General features: G+C 42.5%; 1 protein-coding gene and 1 long non-coding RNA gene across 2 annotated transcripts in view; both read left to right on the top strand.

Moving 5' to 3' along the window:
* Positions 1-8,847: 8,847 nt before the first annotated feature.
* On the top strand, positions 8,848-9,098 carry LOC135244708 (uncharacterized). Its single transcript, XR_010327039.1, has 2 exons — positions 8,848-8,963; positions 9,057-9,098. It is a non-coding gene; the product is annotated as an uncharacterized LOC135244708 (long non-coding RNA).
* Positions 9,099-11,868: 2,770 nt separating this feature from the next.
* Positions 11,869-19,173, top strand: part of LOC135244701 (AT-rich interactive domain-containing protein 4B-like) — a 60,774-nt gene continuing 53,469 nt past the window's right edge. Inside the window, exons 1-2 of the mRNA XM_064317201.1 lie at positions 11,869-13,580; positions 16,148-16,204. Of these exons, the coding sequence (XP_064173271.1) occupies positions 16,199-16,204 (6 nt within the window). The 5' untranslated portion in view covers positions 11,869-13,580; positions 16,148-16,198. The remainder of the gene's footprint in view (positions 13,581-16,147; positions 16,205-19,173) is intronic.

Below are 19,173 nucleotides of genomic sequence, written 5' to 3'. Positions count from 1 at the left end.
CTTGGCACAATGACACACTCTCCCTCTCCCTCTCCAACTGCAAGTTCCTAACCTGCTGCTGAGCATTTGTGGGAGAGGGCCCGTTGTGTGCAGAATTGCTCACAGACAAAATGGGGGTGGGTTGGTTGGGGGTCCATGGACTGTTCTGACGATGACAGTATTTTGGGAATGAGACTCAAACAAATGATGGTAGAACTGAGAAAGTGAATTCAGAAATGACGTATGCATCTGTTCCTTACCTTTAAAAAAAAAAAAAAAAAACCCAAGACCTAAGATTGGATGAAGGCACAGTTTCAAATGCAGTTTGAAAAAAAGAAATATTTTAACATTCAGCCTCAAGCACCGACTTCCTAAATCAAGGGCAATGTCAGAGGAGGGTTCACGCTCCACTTCTGACAAAAACTTTTTTTGGACTGCTGAAGCAATCTGATTCTAAAACTGAATTAAATGAAGGTAGATGACATTCCCTTTTTACAAAGCTCTTTCCCCTTGAGCCAGATAACCAAAATGGGGAGCAGCATTTTTTGCACACACACACTGCACCGTATAAATTCAAAACAGTGTTTGTTTGCTCATCTCTTTGATGAACGCATTTGAAACGCATTTTCAACTAAAAGTTCTGTTCAGTTTAGAGTATACCAGTGCCTTAATTAGTGAAGTCAGCTGGCTGAGTTCATGGGTGGAAGAGAAACGCATGGCAGGGCTTTTACTTTCTGACCCCTGGGTTTTCCTTCTCTGCTTCTGCACTGTGATCTCTTCTCTATCCATTACCCTCTACTGTTCCCGTGTCTCAATAATGCAAAAAAATAAAGAATAAAAAAAAAAAACTAATGAGAGTGGAAATGTCCTACATTATTTCCTCAAAGTACAGTCATACAAAGTACAAAGGATCAGAATTATGGCTGAAGAAAATTCTTGCTGCTATAAATTCTGTATTATCGTCATTATATTAACAAATTCATTTTAAAAGGGTTGAAATTTTGACAACTGAATTCTGGGAATATGAGCATTTTCCTTTTATCTTGAACAGAATGACAGACATGGCATTGTTCAAGATCAGACACCTCTATTCGCCGGTCTCTGTGGATAAAAAGAGAAGATTACACTAGCACTAGCGTTCAGCCTGGTGCTGCTGGGTTCACTGCACCCGGCAACCAACAAAGGGCCACTGTTTGCTCCAGTCACATGACAGGAAATAGACCTGGCCAATCAAACGACGGTTGACAACTTGTTTTGACAGTTGACAAAAACAACCATCGAACATCTATCACCTGCAGTATGTCATGTAGGTGATGAAGTCAGCGGTGTTAAGGCTTGTGACAAGTGTGTCCTCAGTTGTTTCCCTCTTCACCTGAATTCAAAAAAAAAGAGAGAAAAGTTTGAAGAACTTTTCAAATGCCAACGCATTTCAGCGGAATGGTGCTTTAATCTTCCCTCTCCTGTGAGCGTCTGTCTCCTTGGAGTGGGCTGTGTTGTAAATGACGGGCTCGTTTCAGCGCGGGGAACGTAACCGGAATCTCAATGACTCTGGCTCCTTTCAGAAGGCGCCTTACAAGCCTATTAAATTTCACCTCTGAAGAACACTCTGTGCAATCTGTTCGTCTCTGCGCCTTTGACAAGAAAGTGCGACCGAGACCAGCTCTGCCATTTTGTTGTATTAAAACCTTTTTTTTTTCTTTTTTTTAAAACCCACACAAGATCAGTCGTGCATTTCAAAACATGTGACGTTATGAGTATGACACCTCAAGCACTCTCTCCACTTGCCCAGAGCTTATTCTTAGATGCAGACTTAAACCTGGGTTTTTAAACTTGAGGCTTGGTTTACGCTTGTTATCACTGAAAAAAAGATCTTGGCAAGAAGAAATCTTCATCCCAAAATAAACACCTTAGATTGATATTGTGTTTGCAGACGGGGATGGAAGCTTTCCCAGAAGTCATTCTTTACCCGAAGTCCACACATTTCCTCCAAAATATTTGCCAAACTGCTTTTTGTCTCATGAGCAGAGCTGAGTCAAATAATTGCTTAGAAATTAACCTGAACTCTTTGAATGCTGTTAAAATGTAAAACCATCCTACAGATCTCAGAGGAAAGTTTTCTTTTTAAAAAGAAATGTTTTTTTTTTTAATGGTGTCTAATGTGGTTGCAGTATTTCACATAATTATTTGACTGAGGAAAAACGAAATGTATTCAATCTTTTAAAGCTCCAGAAGGGATTCTCGGAGACCGGCCCAACGTGTGAACTCAGTGCTGTCGGAAGGTTAAGCTACAGATCTGGGGGTAGAGAGGGCCATTCATTGGGTTCATTCAGTGTTGAGGGTGACGGGCGTTAGCTTCCCAAAATGTTCAGGATGCGGGTCTGTAAAACCACCGCGCACGTGCTACGGCTTTCTTCCACTGCACGGCTCGCTAAATCCCCTTTTTTACCCCGCCCCGGCGATTCGGCTCGGCGCTCTCTCTGCCAAATCACCGCCGTTCCAGCGTTCTCGGGGCAGGGAGGAACAGCGGCTTGGAACACGGCAATACTTTAGAATAAATAAATAAATAAAAAAGAAAAAAAAGGTGGCCATCCATAAATTCAGTTTCAGCTGGCTACACTTTAATCTCTCTGGATACCAGAATATAACGTGGATGCCAAGCGCATCCTGAAAGCCATCTTTCAGGGGACAAAGCAGAGTCAAATTTTTTGAGACCATTAATCAGTCTGTTCCAGTGAATTTTGCTTCTGGATGGGTATGTTGATTCATTAACGGCCGAATGTCTGTGTGAGCACTGTACTGAAATAGAGTCTAGTTTTAGCTTTCCGACTGGAGTGCTCCATTGGCTTTTATCTGTCAGCTGGCTAGGAAACGTCCTCCATCTACCTGCTGGGCTAAGCAGCTAGAAAACGTCCTCCATTTTGGCTCTGTGACCTTCTCACCCCAACAAACTACACAGTATCCTTTCCAAAATGCAAAGCAGCATACGCACATCTGGGTTCACTAAAGCATTTATTTGAAGCCCCTGTCTGTGTTCAAGGCATCACGCTGTAAAATGATAGGCCAAATAAAATGTGAAAAAAGAACACATTGGCTAAACGTACAACAAAAATTTAAATTGCCCAAACTATATTAAATCGCATCAATTCTCAGACTGTAACTGCACAAAGATTAAGCGGTGGCCCATTTAAAACGAAACTTCTACAGATGTAAAAATGAGCTGCCATAGTCTTTTAAAATTCTGGTATAATTTTTCTTCTACCACAAAGACATATTAATAATGAGGAATTTATAGTTTTTTTTTTTTTTAGTTTATGACAACCTAATAACAGTGCGTAGACGTTGGTGCCCCTGCCAGCACGCTCACTGTTGGGCTTGTGAATAGAATTCTGTTCTAGTTTGCATTTGCCCACATCCTGATTAATGCTGTTTAAAAAAGGCTCTGTGCACAAGTGTCTCACAGTGAATGGAAGAATGAAAACCGCACTTGGAAAAAAGGGCAATATTTTCATGTGCAATTTACCCTGCCCGTGTTTAACAGTATCTTTTTATGAAACGTTCAGTGTTTTCATACTGTGAAATGGGATGGAGGGGCCTTGCTCAATCTGTCCTGTGTCCTTGAATCTCTCTTCCAATCAACAAAAGTTTTATTGCCTATTAAAATGGAAACGTGTCCGCAAGTTTATTGTTATCTGTGAACGCCGCGTATTGCGCCTCTGGCTGTGTGTGTCTTCCAGTATGAATGCGTTTATTACCCAGGTAGAGACAGACTATTCTCATCATAATAAAAATTCACCTGTGTTCAGGGCGAGTCCTACGACGAAATATTGTTATATTACAATTTGGCGCTCAGTCATGCCAACCCTGATAAATAAATATAAGAATGAGACCAGAGGCATTGTTCCAATTCACTAGGTCTGCTAAACCAAATGTAGTCAATACTGCTTATTGTGTGCGCATAAATGTACGGCTCAACATTGGAGAATAACGAGATCGATCCACATCACCTACAAGTCAATAAATAATGGGGCCACAGCTATCAATTATTTTGCTTTCAATTGCCCCATCGTTCATTTAGAGTAATCAAATCTATAAAAAACATTCAGTCTTTTTAAAACCACACTGAACGCTTTGACACAATGAAGGAGCTGAACAATAGTCTGACAGCCTTTCCAGTCTCACAGACTATTTCTTATAGATTGGCTTTCATTATTAAGTGAAATTCTATTAGACGCCCATCCACCTTCAAGACATTCAATAAAAAAATAATTATGTTCAGAGAAGGGAATTATTAATCTGCAACTGCATTGCTATTTCAATCATTTCCCCAAAGCCATCGGGAGGGCTGGTGCACTTGACGGACACTTTGAGGAAATGATTAGGATCTTAAATTATTCTTGGGATTGACCGCGGGGTCAAATTAATCGTTTTGGGTGATCTAATTAATCAGTGATTTAGATCAACCCGAACGCGGCCCTAATAAACGGTTCCGTTGATGCAGAGGAAGCAGAAATCGATCCGGCAGTTCACAAGTCGCGCGTAAGTTCGCCTGTTTGGCAGCACGTGCGGAGTCTCCCTCTGCCTATCGTCGGTGTGAGTTCGGCTTGCATAGACTGCCTTGTGCGGCAAGAAGCAGAAGCTTCCAAAATCAATATCTGCGGTTGCCGCAACAAATGCTGATGGATGAAATGATGCTTTTCAAATTGTGGAGGGAAAACGTTATATAACTAACAATTCCGTGGATCTATAACAAGTTTTTTTTTTTAAAATACATTTAAAAAATAATATTTTGAATGCCTCCACGCCATGGCGCTACTGTGAGGTTCTTAATTGGACGTAGGCTACGCACTCCAAAACAAGCATTTTAAATTATGAGCAAAGCCTGGATTCATGTGACTCAAACAACTCCCATTAAACTATAATGGACTGCAGCAAAGCAAATGAACCAGGACATCACTCATTATTTCCCTACTGTAGTACTCTGCAAAGAAACAAACCCGTTTACCTGGAATTCAGCCACTGTTTGGAAGATAGTTTTTGGCTTGCAATCCCCACCAGATCTGGTCACTGGGGCGCAGAAAGTTTACAGTCCATATTTCCGCATTCTGTGGATTAAGTTTATGAAACACTTGCTTTCAATAATAAATAAGTTGTCTCATAAAATGTGAACAGGGCTTCAAAAAAAAAAAAACCAAAAAAATAAAAAAAACTCCATTGATAGATTACCAGCATTGCAGGTTTAGACAAGCATGAATTATTTAGCAGCGTTTTTCAAAACAAAGAAATCAACGCCATTTTTTGAATACTTAATGGAGAATGATAGGCGCCTGCCACCCGCCCCTCCAGCACGTATGCACATACCCCACAATCCACTGCGCCAGGACGCCCAAGCGTACCCATGGAAACCGCTGAACCTCTGTTATCATTTCGGGCCAATGACTGAAAATCCTCAAATTTACTGCCATGTTGTGCTCATTGGCGAAGGTTCCATTTCAACTTCGGGGGGTATCACATTGCTGGCCAATGCTGTTTCACCAGCATATTAGGTAGACAAGCAAGTAAGCTAATTCACACGAAAATATTGGGGGGTGACGCGTCTCCCTGTTCCCACCAAACCTCAATATGCTTGTGCTACTGCTGGCCATTGCTGCATGCGCTATCCCATCTCAAGTGATCTCCTACACTGGAGTTTACTGCTGCACGACTTGGCCTAAGAGACACACGACTGAAAAATTTGAAGTCATAAAAGAAAATCTATGGGTATCGACCCTCCCCTCTGCCGAGGCATCGAAGAGGGAAGACCGCAGCGATTCAAAAAGGGGGAAGAAACGAGGACCGACGACGGGTTTCCGTTCGAATGCTAATGACCGCGACTGCGCTGACCCGAAGCCACCGGCGAATGGGATGCAGTGGTGTCGGGCGGAAGAAAAACAAGCACGTAACCGTCCAGACCCGCGGCGCAGCTCACTTCCGCAGACGCGTTTTAGCCGGCGCCGCCTGCGCATGCGTCCCACAAAACGTCCCTCAAAGGTCGTCCCGTGAGTAGTGAGTGAGTGAGTGACCACGCATAGCCCATGGCGGCAGTTCCTGTGCGCCGTGGGAAAAACAAAACAAAGACTTCACGGCCAACTGCTCTGACCTGGCTGACTAAACTCTAAAACTAGTGGACCCCGTTTTTTTTTTTTGGAAACATCTTGAAGCAATAGAAACAAAATAAAAATAAAACAAAACGAATGAATAAAATTCAGTAAGCAAGCAAGCACAGTATTGTAGCTGACTTTCGCTAACATCTCAGGAATGGTTTACATGTGTCGAACAAACGGGCGGGCAGTGACCTCATGCCTTGTCATGGATGCGCCATAAATCTGCTCGAGGATGTCGGGGAAAGCTACCTGGCAGCTGGAGTCGGTATTTTAACAGCTTTCAGAGGTATCGTTCGTTCTTGTCACCAACCACTGGCTGCAGTTTCTACAAATCAGTGCATCTGGCAGGGAAGAAAACCAAGACAGATGAGAGAGATTATTCCCCAAAATTTCAGCACATGTTCACAAGCACTGTGACTAAAGTGCTTCGCCGTCGTCTTAAAAGCAACACGCTCGGTCTTGCTGTTATTCTAATATGATACGAATACAGCGTTAAACGCAACTGTAGCGTGTTGTCATGTGGAGATGGAATGCTGGGTGGTAATTGAGGACACACACACACACACACACACAGCCAGACAAAGGCACACAAGTTTTCTTTAATCCGGAAATGGACATAATTTAATGATGATACAAAAAAATCTGGGTCAACACAACGCAGGGTTGTTAGAGAGACCTTAAAAAAAAACAACCCACAATACAGCTGTGTAAAAGTCTCTCTCCCAAACCATACAGTGCACTGTGCCTTCACAAGCAGGCTTGAGGAGGACAATGAGCAACAGTTCTGGTGATTAGCAATTAGCCTCAGCTGTGCACATATGCAAGTGAGGCTACCACTGTCCATGGTCCTGAAAGACATCATTAGGCGTTTACCCAGTTTGTTTGAAAAACAGACAGGAGGAGGCAGTTGGGTTGGGTGCAGTGGGTCATAGTCTTTTTTAATAGAAAACGGCAGGGGGTTGAGAGGAGGTCAAGCAGACAGCTCAATAGAGTTCCATACTGCTCAAATGAACATTCACAGACAATGCCTAATCCCGTCCCGCCCCCCACCCAACCACTTCAAAGCATGCAAAAAAATTGCCAGAACTAAGGCTTATCAAAGGGATTCTGCAAGCAGGATTTGAATGCAATATTTTTCCACATATTAAAAAGTCCCGTTTTTTTTCTTAGACATGAGGAATGCCAGAAATGAATCTCATCTTATTTAAGCGTTTGTGCAAAAGTGGGCATGGCTGCCCTGGTTTTATTACTCTGAGGTCATCTCGGTTGACGATCGTGGTTAAAATCTGGCTTTCGCTGAATATGCCAGATTTGGATTAGCCTACTGTGTCCAAACATTCTGGTGGGCGAAGGCTGCATGATAGCTGCACTACCCACTCTCTAGAGGTTGGGGTGGCCAACCCAGGTCCTAGAGTGCCACAGGGTCTGCTGGTTTTTGCTTTAACCCTGCACTTTATTGATCGATTATAGCAGTTGATTTCGCAGTTAACTCACCTCACCTGGCTTCTTCAGTCTCAGTGGTTGCTGTATTTATGGTGAAAACAAAAACCGGCAGGCCCTGCGGCTCCCCAGGACCGGGGTTGGCCACCGCTGATCTAGAGCATCACTGTAGTGTCTACGGCAGAGGTGGGCAATGAGGGCCATGTCTGTTTCTGGTTTTCGTGCCAATTTCTGGCCTTAATTACTTAATTAGCCAGCTTCTTTTTTTGTTTTACATTTACACCATCTGACATTTTAGCTACAGGTCTTGATAAGCATGTGAATGACAGCTGTTCTTGTGTCCCTACATGAATGTTTTACTGTGATCTAATCTACAAGTGAACCAGCATTTGTGTATACAGCCAAAAAGCTTATTTAGCCAGGGTAATTGGTGGAAATGGGAACCTGTGTACACACTAGCCCATCAGGAGCAGAGTTGCCCATCTCTGGTCTACAGAGAAAAACAGGACCAGGAAGGCACTGTTAAACCTATGGCCAAGCATAAATCAAGAACACACCCAAGTACTCCCACGGAGCAGAAACAGACTGTAACTACTGTTTTTTTTCCACAGAGGAAATATGGCCCTAAAGATGGATTACCAGTATATAGGGGTCTTCAAACTCAGGACGGAGAGAATCAAAAGAACAGGCATGTTTTTTTTTCCCCGGTGCAGATTTACATTAATAGGTCGCTTAGCGCCGCTTCTGGAGTCGAGTGCAGATCATTTTCCTGTCCTTGGGGGTGGCGGTAGAATAATGCTGTTGAGATGCCCCCAGCTTCATTGGACTGTGCAGTGAATCCCAACCCAGCCCTCAACATGATGCAATTTCTTTTGTCCTGACATACAGCTAGTAAACAATGGGCAAGCCCACAGAGGCACAGATTATTTGCAATGTGCTTCGCGCCGTGCATTATTCTTTCGGGGGGGGGTACCCAGAATTCCTGGCTGTACTCTCCTGGGATGGGAACCTGCTTGCATACACCGGGCAGAAGTTAAAGGGGGGACGTGTCCCTGAGCTCCAGCGATCATGCTACACCAATGTGCCTCCATCCGTTCCAACTATGACAGGGAGGGGAGGGAAAAAAAACATCAAGCCCCAGAATCAATACCCGCACAAATACTTCATGACTTATTTTTGAGGAGGAGGAGTGATGAGAAGCCGGCAGCGTGGATCGATGCCGCGTTGTTGTTAACGGGCCGCCCCGATTGCTCCAGCTGTCAGAGTCGCCGCTGCGGACGCGCGGAGGGGATTTAATTTTCACTCACTTAGAAAAAAATACAGCCGCAGAAGAGTTATTTTCTCAGCAGTGATTCGCTTAGGGGCGACGGTGCTCCGTGCGGTACAGCGACCAATTAGCAGCGGGTATGGCTGAACCGAGTCAAAACTTTCGTTTTAACTCAGCACTGAAACACCTGATTCAAAAATGAGAGAGAAGGCAAAAGCCTGCGCACAGAGGTGGCCAGTCCTGGATTAGACTGGTCACCCCTGGATTAGTGTCATTAGCCAGCGTTGCAAGGGCACCAGAAGAGCTTTGGAACACTTTAAGAAAGGGTGCAGAAGGATTTTTATTCAAGGGGGAGGGGGTGTCCTAAAACTGCCTGAAAACGGTTTCTCTGCATTCAGTTTCACAAAAAGTGAATGTTTCACCCAGAGGGAGAAAAACTGGCAGTACATTTCCCAAGCCAACTATTCAGAAAACAATCATTGGACATGAGAAGTTGCAGTCCCAACCGACTTTTTCTCCTACAGGCAACAGGAATCTCTTGAGTCACGGTGACATTTTCAATGGAGTCGCACCAGTTTGTTTAAAAAAAAAGAAATTTAACACCTTTTATTTGTTGTTTTCATTTTCTAAAGTATGGATAAAATATGAAAGAAAAACACAGCAAGGAATGAATTATGAAAGGAGATAGTTCACGTTCAAGTGGAACTTTGAGTTGTTTGCCCATGCATCTTTGTAAGGTTAAGCAACTCTTGTTGACTTTGGAGAAAGCAGGCTTCACGAGGTTGAGCCTCTTTTATTAAAATGCAAACCTAGGCATGTTACTTCAAAGGCCCCAGGTTGGAAAAAAAGCTTTCCATTAAATTCCAATGCAAATTTAAATCATATAGTCATGTATTGTACTAAGGCACCAATTTTTTTTTCCATAATTATGCATATCACTGAGAAGCAAAATCTAAAGAGATTAGAACACTCTGATCACTGGATAAACTGCATTGCTAATAGGCGTCTGTCTGAATATTCATCCTAATAGTATATGTAATTTCAACTGATGTACTGTTTTAGTAGTTTCAGTAATTAAATGTGCTTTCCCCTAACAAAACAAAAACAAATTTCGGGGTGGGAGGTGGGGTGGGGGTGTCATTGAAAAAGCTTCTTCACCCCACCCCACCAAAAAAAAAAACACACAAACACACTGCAGGATATTGGGAGTGCTGTCACTTTGAAAAATTATGTCATCTGTGTACGGATCTCACTTATCGCTTACAAAGCCGAAACTACCGAACTCACTCGAGGCAGTGGCCTAACAGGGCGACACAAATCATCTGCGCAGGCCAGCATATCTGAAAGCCGTATATCAGCGCGTGAACAGCGCGCCTCCGTAGTCTGCAGCCGAGAGACAACACAGACATAAATCCCCTGAATGACCGACAGCAGCTACTTCAACAGAAACGAGACGCATCGCGAGGCCGGGGGACTATCCAATCACACAGTCCTGAAATGGGTGTAAACCGTTGGCGTAAACCCCCGAACGGCGCACTCCAAAATACACCCGAGGGTTAAAGGGTGATTAATGTACTCCATGACCAGATCGAACAAAGTAAAGTTTAAAAAAAAAAAAAAGCCAAATGCGTTTGTTTTGGTTTGGGAGAATGATTCAGCCCAAAATCAACAAGGTTTTCCAGCTGGTCGCGCATTTCAAGTCTTTTAAAGCCCTTTTACTTTGCAGTGGCATCATTACTGACTGATTTTTAATGGAGGCGCTTAGTTAAATTTCAAATGCTGCTTCCTCATAGTCATTTCACTTGAGTATCAGGAGTCATTTAAAGGGATACCTAAGAGGCTTACCATCATCACATAATGAGAAATGACAGACTCAAAATATACAGCAGCTTGACTCACTGCTGATTTAAAGAGCTCATATAAAAATAAATAAATCAAAGAGCCCTCCGGCAAATATTACCGTTAATCAGTGTAACACAACATCAGTCAGAACAGGATGAACGAGACAGTAATACCAGCTGGTTGTGGCTTCATATCAATTAGTGTGTTTGTCTGTATTAGGCACCAACTGTCAGGATCACAGATGACTCGCACTCACTGTCGTCCATGAAGCTCAAGAACACTGACAAGACTTACATTAAGGTCAACTATTAAAATGTATTTAATGAAGAGTCACTGACAACTCTGGGTGCGTAAAAATAGCTAGCTGTCATTGAGGTGAAAAGCCAGTTTCCCCAAGCAAAGGGGGTGGGGGGTTTGTTGGGAGAAAAATTTAATGAACCGAATCTGCTGAAACATTAACAGATTGTAAGTTTGCACAGGCTTAAATAGAAAAACGCCACGACTGTGTCAAGTGCCAGTAGGCTACGAAACGTGCACGTGTTCGCGTGACAAGCAGCAGGTGTCAAATTCTGTTTCTAATGTCTGGTGTAGAGGGACAAAGCATTCGGTCACAGACGGCTGCAGAGCATCAACGCAGAGCCTTCAAATTTCCTGAGGGACAAATGTGGATGTAGGTCACGGTGATGATTCCAGGATTCAGACGGTAATAAAAAATAAAAAAATAAAAACTCCCCATGAAGCGCTGTCGGAAAAGGCAACGAGACACCTGAGAACGATCACGCTCTCTCCTTCCCTTATGTGACAACTGGCTGTGAATAGGCTACACGTGATGTATGGATCTCTTACCCCTTGCAGTCACAGGTAGAACCAGATGTGACGGAAGACATTTCGAGAAGCCCCCACCCATAACAAGATCAACGACTTTCTGCAACACCGCACTGCGTTTGGCTTTCACTTCTCTATTAAATAACAATTTGCAATTCGATACATAGCCCTGTTTACGCATGTTCAGAGAAACTACACAAAATTCATATAAATAGTGTGATTCACGATGGCTTCCCGGTTGCTGGTCATCTAGCGAGTTACCAAGCCAGCCTGGATATTTTATAGGTTACAAATTTGGTGCCGTTTAATGTGGATTGTTTTTTTTTTTTTTTTTTTATAATCTTAAATGTTTATTTTACAGCAAGAACATTAAACAGCTTCAGCGATACAGAACAGCCCCCGTCTCAAAATGATGTGGATAAATCCACAGGCAGCGCAGTACTTAAAACCATGACATCATCCCTTAGCTAAGAGTTTATCAACCGCGGTCTTGGGAGAGACAGCCTGTGTGTTGCCGGGGCTTTCGTACCAGCTTTTTTTCTCAACTAGGCAGACGAAACTCAGCAATTACAACATTGACCATGTATATCACTATACATGTATCTTTTTTATGATTTGTTACAGAAATGTTTGTTTAATTGCGCAAGTTGCTATTTTGAGACAAAGCACAATTCTGGAAATAGACGAGTATTAGTTCAATGTTGAATTCTGGGCAATGTTGAATAAACATCTCCAACGCCAATTCCCCCCCCCCCCCACAAGCAGTTAATTTATTGAATCCGAAAAGTGCGGTCGTTAAAGGTCGAAGACCCAACAGGGGAGAAATTTGGTTATTAATAGCGGAGTCAAACCTAACAAGCCAGTTAGTAACCAATTAGTGCGATAACCTTAGATAATTGTGAGATGGCTACTGCGCTGCTAAGAAAACCACGATGCATAATGCGATCCCCAGATGAAGCACACCTCAGGACAAAGCTAGCTAGCGATTTAAAGCCATCCAAAAAAGCTAGCTAGTTAGCCGACTGGTGAAATACGCAGTATAGCTACCAATGCAGACTCTTCTTGACACGTCAATCATTTAACATCAGATGTGCTCATGAGATCCATAGCGTGATATATAAATAGCATAGCTAGTTGTCTAACAAGCAATTTTTTTTTTTGCAACGAAGACAACTAACCCTCACTAGATCACTAGCAAGAACTGGCGTGACGGTCATAATAACATTATTAAATGGCCGACTCGACTGCTCTGAGCTCCACCCACCTTGTTGATCAGCAATCCGAGAGACTTCCGCTTTTGACATTTTTATTATTATTTTGCGGTAGACGGTCACGTAAACACCCAAATATTTTTTATTCATCCAAAAATATTTACTAAACAATCAGCACCACCACCACCTCTGCGCCACCACGTTAAGTTAAATAATCGCTGATTTCCATTTTGTGGAATTAGAACTGAGCACAGTAACCCATAGCTTACTGGTACTACACACCACCTTCGCCCGCATTCACAGTGTATTCAGTGAGCGCAGCTTTAACTTACGCCATCGCGTTTCCAGGGAGCAGGCGCGTTGACAGAGGGGAGGATGAAGATCATCTTTTTTTTTTGTTTTTTAACGTGCCTGTGTACGGTAACATTATCTGGGAGTTGCAGTCCTAGACAACGATCAGTTCACCTACTCGAAATAATCTGACGTTCAGCGATGTCGATCGCTTCTTTCAAGAGGACAAGACCCATCTCCCATTTAACCAGTGCAATAACATTCCCATTAGAAAATAACGTCATTTTCTACTGCTTGTAATAGAAAGCAAAGGGCGGTGATTAACCGCCGCCAGCCAATGGGTGAACGCGGGGAGGACTGTGTGGGCGGGTTTATGTCGCCGTCAGTCAGTTTCAGAAAAAGAGGACCACAGAGGCAGAAAAAGAGTCCGGGAGAAGGACCAACCCCACCGGATTCGCATCCTGACAACAGCTCGGAGGTTTGCGCAAAAACGCCAATGCCGCACTTGGACTTTATGGAGGATTAAATTATTCCATCGACTCGAAAAAGAGAGACAGATTCTACAATTTGACCGGTTAGCTCAAGGTAAGACATTCAATCTTCAGAGCCAACTAAGACGAAATGTATAACTGCATAACAGTTAACTCATTCAGGTATTTCGGAAGATGTTGATATAATAATTAACAAACTCATTCACCTGCAGCAATAACTAACGTTTGGTATGTATCTACATAGTTTTGTTCTAATTGAGAACTAGCTGGCAAACAGTCAGAAACCTTTATTACAGAAGAAGAAAGGTAGGCTACCTAGCTATATTGTTCGATAAATGGTCGTTCAAGCTTGCTAGGTCTGTGAGTTTGCTGGACTTTCAAGAGTACAGTCGAATAACGCGAACACACTCTTGGGCAATGTTGCAGTTTGGATAGCTTAACGTCAGCAATATTGATTTTGACCCCCCATTTCGTGTTCTTATGTTTACATTGGCGCTACCTTGCTAGATATCTGTCTTCGTAGCCTATATCACCGTGGCATTACGGGAGAGCAGGCGTATCTAGTTCAGAAAACGACACTTGCATCAAATACCTCATTGTAGCAAAGGCTGTCTGTCTTACATAAGATAAAGTCAAAGTGAGCCAGATCGTGATTGCTGAAAATGCGTTGGCTTCCGAGAAAGTGCTTTTTCGCTTCGCTCAAACCAGGACTTGTTTTCGTGGAAGGGCGGTCGGATCGCTCTCATCTTGACATCAATATGCAACGTTAGCTAACAATAGTTGTATCTGCCGTTGTCGATGTACCCTCTGATGTTTCGTTTATGTCTGGATAGTCTTATTCTCTTGTCTGAGCATTGGCATTGGACATCGTTATTCTTTCTTGAACAGTAACGTCGTTACAGTTTCATTTATGCTGCTTAATTTTCAAACGTCACGAAGCTTGAACGAGTTTTTGACACGATAATGTTGTTGGTTAGGTATCGATACCTAACGTTGCCAGACATTTCACATTAATGCTAGTCTATAAATCGCTTTTAATGTCTTGCATGGCTAGTCAAACTAGGTAGCTCGGGTTAGTGCTTACTTGTGTAAGCTTCTTTTGTTAACGTCACTACTACTGGACATACTGATATCGAGGTGAAATTCACGTTGAATAGCCAGCAACGGTAGCGCTTGAAGGCACAAAACGAGTGATGGATTAGTCTGATATACTAGATAAACTAGATAGAAACGACTGGATTACGTCGTGCGGTGTGACATTGATTGTGGCAACAGTAGCCAGCACATGCAGATTATCGTGTTGCTGTTTCTCTGCATCCAAATAACCCCTCCCGTCTTATGTTCGGAGTATGTTATTTTGGTAGCTAGCTACAATGTCACTTTTCTTTAGTTTGGATGGGTTTTTGTCATTCAATTTTGTTCGGAAGGGCTATGGCACCATGTAGTTTGCTGGCTGTCGAGATACTCACTAGTCAGCTATCTGCTATTTCCATTCCAACCGAGAACGATGTCCTCGTACGGATATAACGTCGCTCTTGCTGGCTCGCCACATTTGACAATGAGTTGAGAAACGAGATAACGGTGGATAACACTGCCAATATGGCACCGAAAGGTTTTCGTTAGTTTGCTCTCGTCTGGTGCAAAGTAGGCTTCTCTGAAATGTCAGCCCCGTATTTTCCGATACGGTACTACTTGCGAGCCAGTGCTCACTAACAACATTAGCTTGCGCTAGCAATCTTTGTGGCTTTCGCGGAGAAACTGATTCAGCCAGCATTCTTTACTTGCCAAAACTACATTTAAATGACTATTCCAATTGACAATCGACCTAGGGTACCATATGAATTCAAGGTGCACATTTTATTCCCCCTGTTTGTTATTTATTTTATTTTAGAATAACCTGTTCTTGTCTTGGATTGTTGTTTGACTGTTTCTGGTTTGCTACAGCAATGGCGTCATCCGCTCGGCTACTACTAGCAGCAGGCAACATTCAGTAGAGTAGACATTGCGCTATGCATTCTTCACCTGTTTATGGGCAACCTTGGCTACCTTCTGTGCGATCTGATTTATTATTTCGCTTTTAAGATGTTTTCTTGAAAAAATGAATTTTAACTTATACTTTTAAATATGCAAGATTGATGGCAACTGTGCCGTGCGTAGTCATTCATTTTAAACAGGGGTTTTAGTTTGGCTGTCGCTTGCAAAGTAGGAGGTCGCTATTTTTCAGGCTTGGAAAATAATCACGTAAAAATTCAAGCTAGGTAGCCGGAGATCATTACATAAACTGCAACAAACGTTTACTAATTGGAATGATTTGTCGAAATGTGTTTGAACAGCGGGGTTTGTATGGCGACACGCCTGTTTCTGCTTGCTTTCTGTGTAGTTTGGAAGTTTAAAACGCTGGTGAGCTAAACGACGAACAAATACAAACCAATATGTGAAACGAAATGTTTTATTATGGTCCACGTCTGTGCAGTAGAAGGTTATTGGCTGACAGTCAGCAGGAACCGTCCTTTATCAATAAGAGGCGTGTTGCAGAGCATCCTAAAAGGTAATTGTTTTGAAAGATTCCGTTCATAGATTTTTTTGTTTGTGCTAATGCATATTATAGAGTACAGTGGACTAGACAAATCGTTTTGCTAACCTAACAAAAATCTATTCCAGCTTTGGGCTCGACACTTCGGTCCGGCGCCAGGAGGAGAGTCTTGATCGAAAATGAAGGTAAGCGCATGCTGTCTTCTTTCCATCATAACAAAACAAAGAAAAGTGGCGCTAGCCTAGTTAACGCGAAGGCGTCTCTGAACTGTTAGAAATTTGACCAGCTCGCCATTGGACGAATACATGCGGACATTCGAAATGTGTTCCTGGGCAGTAAAGATGCGGTGGATCTCTCATGTGTTATTGTTTAGTCTTACTCACAAGATACAGTTGTATAGGCTATTAGCCCTGTGCCAATGGTGAATGTTTTGCAACAAGGGAATAGGTTAAGTACCTGTTGTGTTGCTTGCTGGTATAAAAACAATCGTCTTTGGAGTGGTTTAATATTTCAGAGGTGTCTACATCCTGTTGTCTTAATAAACCCAGGAGCTTCATTAACATTTATTCCGTGTTTATTACTTATTTTCTGCCTCTGTTCGTTTGAAAAAAATACGGAACTTTTTACGCATTTGGTGGATTTGGAAAAGTCCAATAAAACTCAATAATTTATTCTTTGGTTGAAAATGTTGTGCCGCAAATCTAATTTGTTAAGCATCAATCTAAAACCACCGACGAAAACTTTTGAGTTCATAAATTATGCATGCGGTTTCTCAGCACACCATTTAGACTGTATAACAGGTGTGAAGCCAGCCTATTCAAATAAGTTAAGTTTGTTCTTTTTTTACTGTCAGACAGTCATACTAAATGTAGGTTTCGCGAAGTAATTTGCACTGTAAGTCGGCAGTAGTATCTTCTGTGCTCTTGTAATTGGGCGACCTTTCGCTTAAGTGGAAGCCAGTTATTTCTGATCATAGCCTTGCTGCAAAAGAAACTTAGCTGAAAAATATAACAATTATATTTTCAGTTGTATAGTGTTGTGAAGGCTCAAATTACTACTACCTCGATGCAATATTGGTTACAATCTTGTTGTGGAAGTTGGTGTCCTGTGTGTGTGATGATGTTACATTATTTATTTCTGACATTGGTGTCTTCATCATTGATGAACAGTAGAGTAACCAAAGTGATTGTTATGCACTGTTTAACAACGGAAAGCAGTTTTTATTGCACAACTCTGTTACCAAGGAATAAAGTTGGTCGCCATTGTTGCTACTTTTGTGTTTGGAATGTGACACTGATTCCAAGAAGCAGACTAAGCTTCCCTGTTTCCATGGTAACTGGCTGCTGGGTTCCTGTTTGCTTGACTTGTCCTATTGGCCATTTGACATGAAAGAGGGACAGGAAGGAGTCGACCTTCTTCATCTTCGTCTTTGTTATCATAGGGTGCAGGTGCCTTCGGTGTGGACTTTTCCTAATGTTCCCAATGCTAATCTCATGGGTACACTGTCATGAATGTGACATTTAAAGCTGCTCCCTCAGTGTGTGTTAAACTTTAATGGAGGTAGTACTTTCATCACTTTAAGCAGATAGGTCTTAGAAAGTTATGCCAGCCCAAAAGTATTTATTTTATTTCATTTTTTAAATCTGGATTTGTGGAATGTGGGAAGCACTAGTGAGTCTGAGCAGTACTGAACATACGCTTAAAACGCAGCCATTGGTGAAAAGACGTCCTTCGCCACAGAAAAAAAGCATAGGCATCCCTTTTGTCTCGATGTATCTCGTTTTCGGCACAGGAAGATTCCACCCCCTTAAAGAAATTGTGTTTCCTTTGAAGCAGTGAATCAGAAATGAGGAGGATCTGCTCTGACTCTTCAATAAGAGTCTCTCTCTCTCTCTCTCTCTCTCTCTCAGTAGAACAGTAGCGGAAACCAAGCAATTGTGTTACCCAGGGGTATCCACAGATTTGATTATTGCCAACAAATCTCTTTGATTGTTGTCCACTCTCTGTTTTTTTTTTTTTGCGTGGCTTATAGGATTAGATGTGTATTCTGTGCTGATTTATTTTCCCTTTTATTTTTTGTGTGGTTCGGAGGTCTTCTTTTTTTTATCTCTCAGAGACTCATTAAGCTGTGACGGCAGGTCAAAGGCAGGGTGTAGCCCGCATCTTGCCTGCTGTGTTTTGGATTAAAGATATTACTGGATATTAATTGTATTAGGTTTGAAACGGTAGGCAGAGAAGCTGGTAGAGACCGCGACTAACCTAATTTCAACCCGGCCCGAATTTCTGTGCGAGCGAGGCACGGTATCCCTCGCAAGATTATTCATTAGCGAAATTAAATGTCTGGGCTTAACGTTTCAGAGGCTTCCAACATAGAGGTCTAAATGGGAACATTGTGCAGAGAAGGAACACTTTTCTTTGGGGAAAAGCCGCAGGCGAGCGCACCGCAGAACGGAATGACCGCAGGCCAGAAAAGCGTAATTTCTCTTTCTGGAATGACACCACGGCCGAGCTTTCAGACTGTGTTGTAAGCGGTTCATATTTGTTACTGATAAACATCTGTGGCGCAAACATTGGCTGGTGTTATTTGTATATATATTGTTGGCACCGTTCTTGTGCAGGAAAGCTGGGGACCAGGTTGTTCTGCGGCAAGCCCCTGACTGAGACGATCCAACCCGCTTTTAGAATGTTTTTGACCCACTTCACACCCCTGAAGAGTTTAAGCTACGCCTGCCTTAATTTCTGTTTCACGTGCTCTGCCACTTTGCCATTTTCTAAGCACTTTTGGGGACAATATTCCCAACTGGAGTGATGTTGCACACGTATAGGGCAGTACGATGCCTGCACTGTGCACTGATTGCAGTCATTGTATGCAGAAGTGTCCAGGGTTGGTTTAAACAACGTTTTATTTACTGCACGAAGTGGACTTGGAACTGGCTGCATTGTTCTTTTTTCATTCTCCTTTGGGAAAGTTCCTTCATTGTTAATTTTGTTCAGGTTGGAAACTCTAAACCGGCATAATTAATTTAGGAGGTGGAGTGATTCAGTCCTTTTTCCTCAGGTGAACAACCTTTATTGTAACCCTGATGAATTATCCTTTAAAATTAATCTCCATACAAAGGGTTGTTTCTCTTCACTTCAGGCAATCCAATTAATA

The sequence above is a fragment of the Anguilla rostrata genome, chromosome 2 (assembly GCF_018555375.3).
Source record: "Anguilla rostrata isolate EN2019 chromosome 2, ASM1855537v3, whole genome shotgun sequence".
NCBI classification, from domain to species: Eukaryota; Metazoa; Chordata; class Actinopteri; order Anguilliformes; family Anguillidae; genus Anguilla; species Anguilla rostrata.
This window is presented reverse-complemented; position numbering and strand designations above follow the sequence as displayed.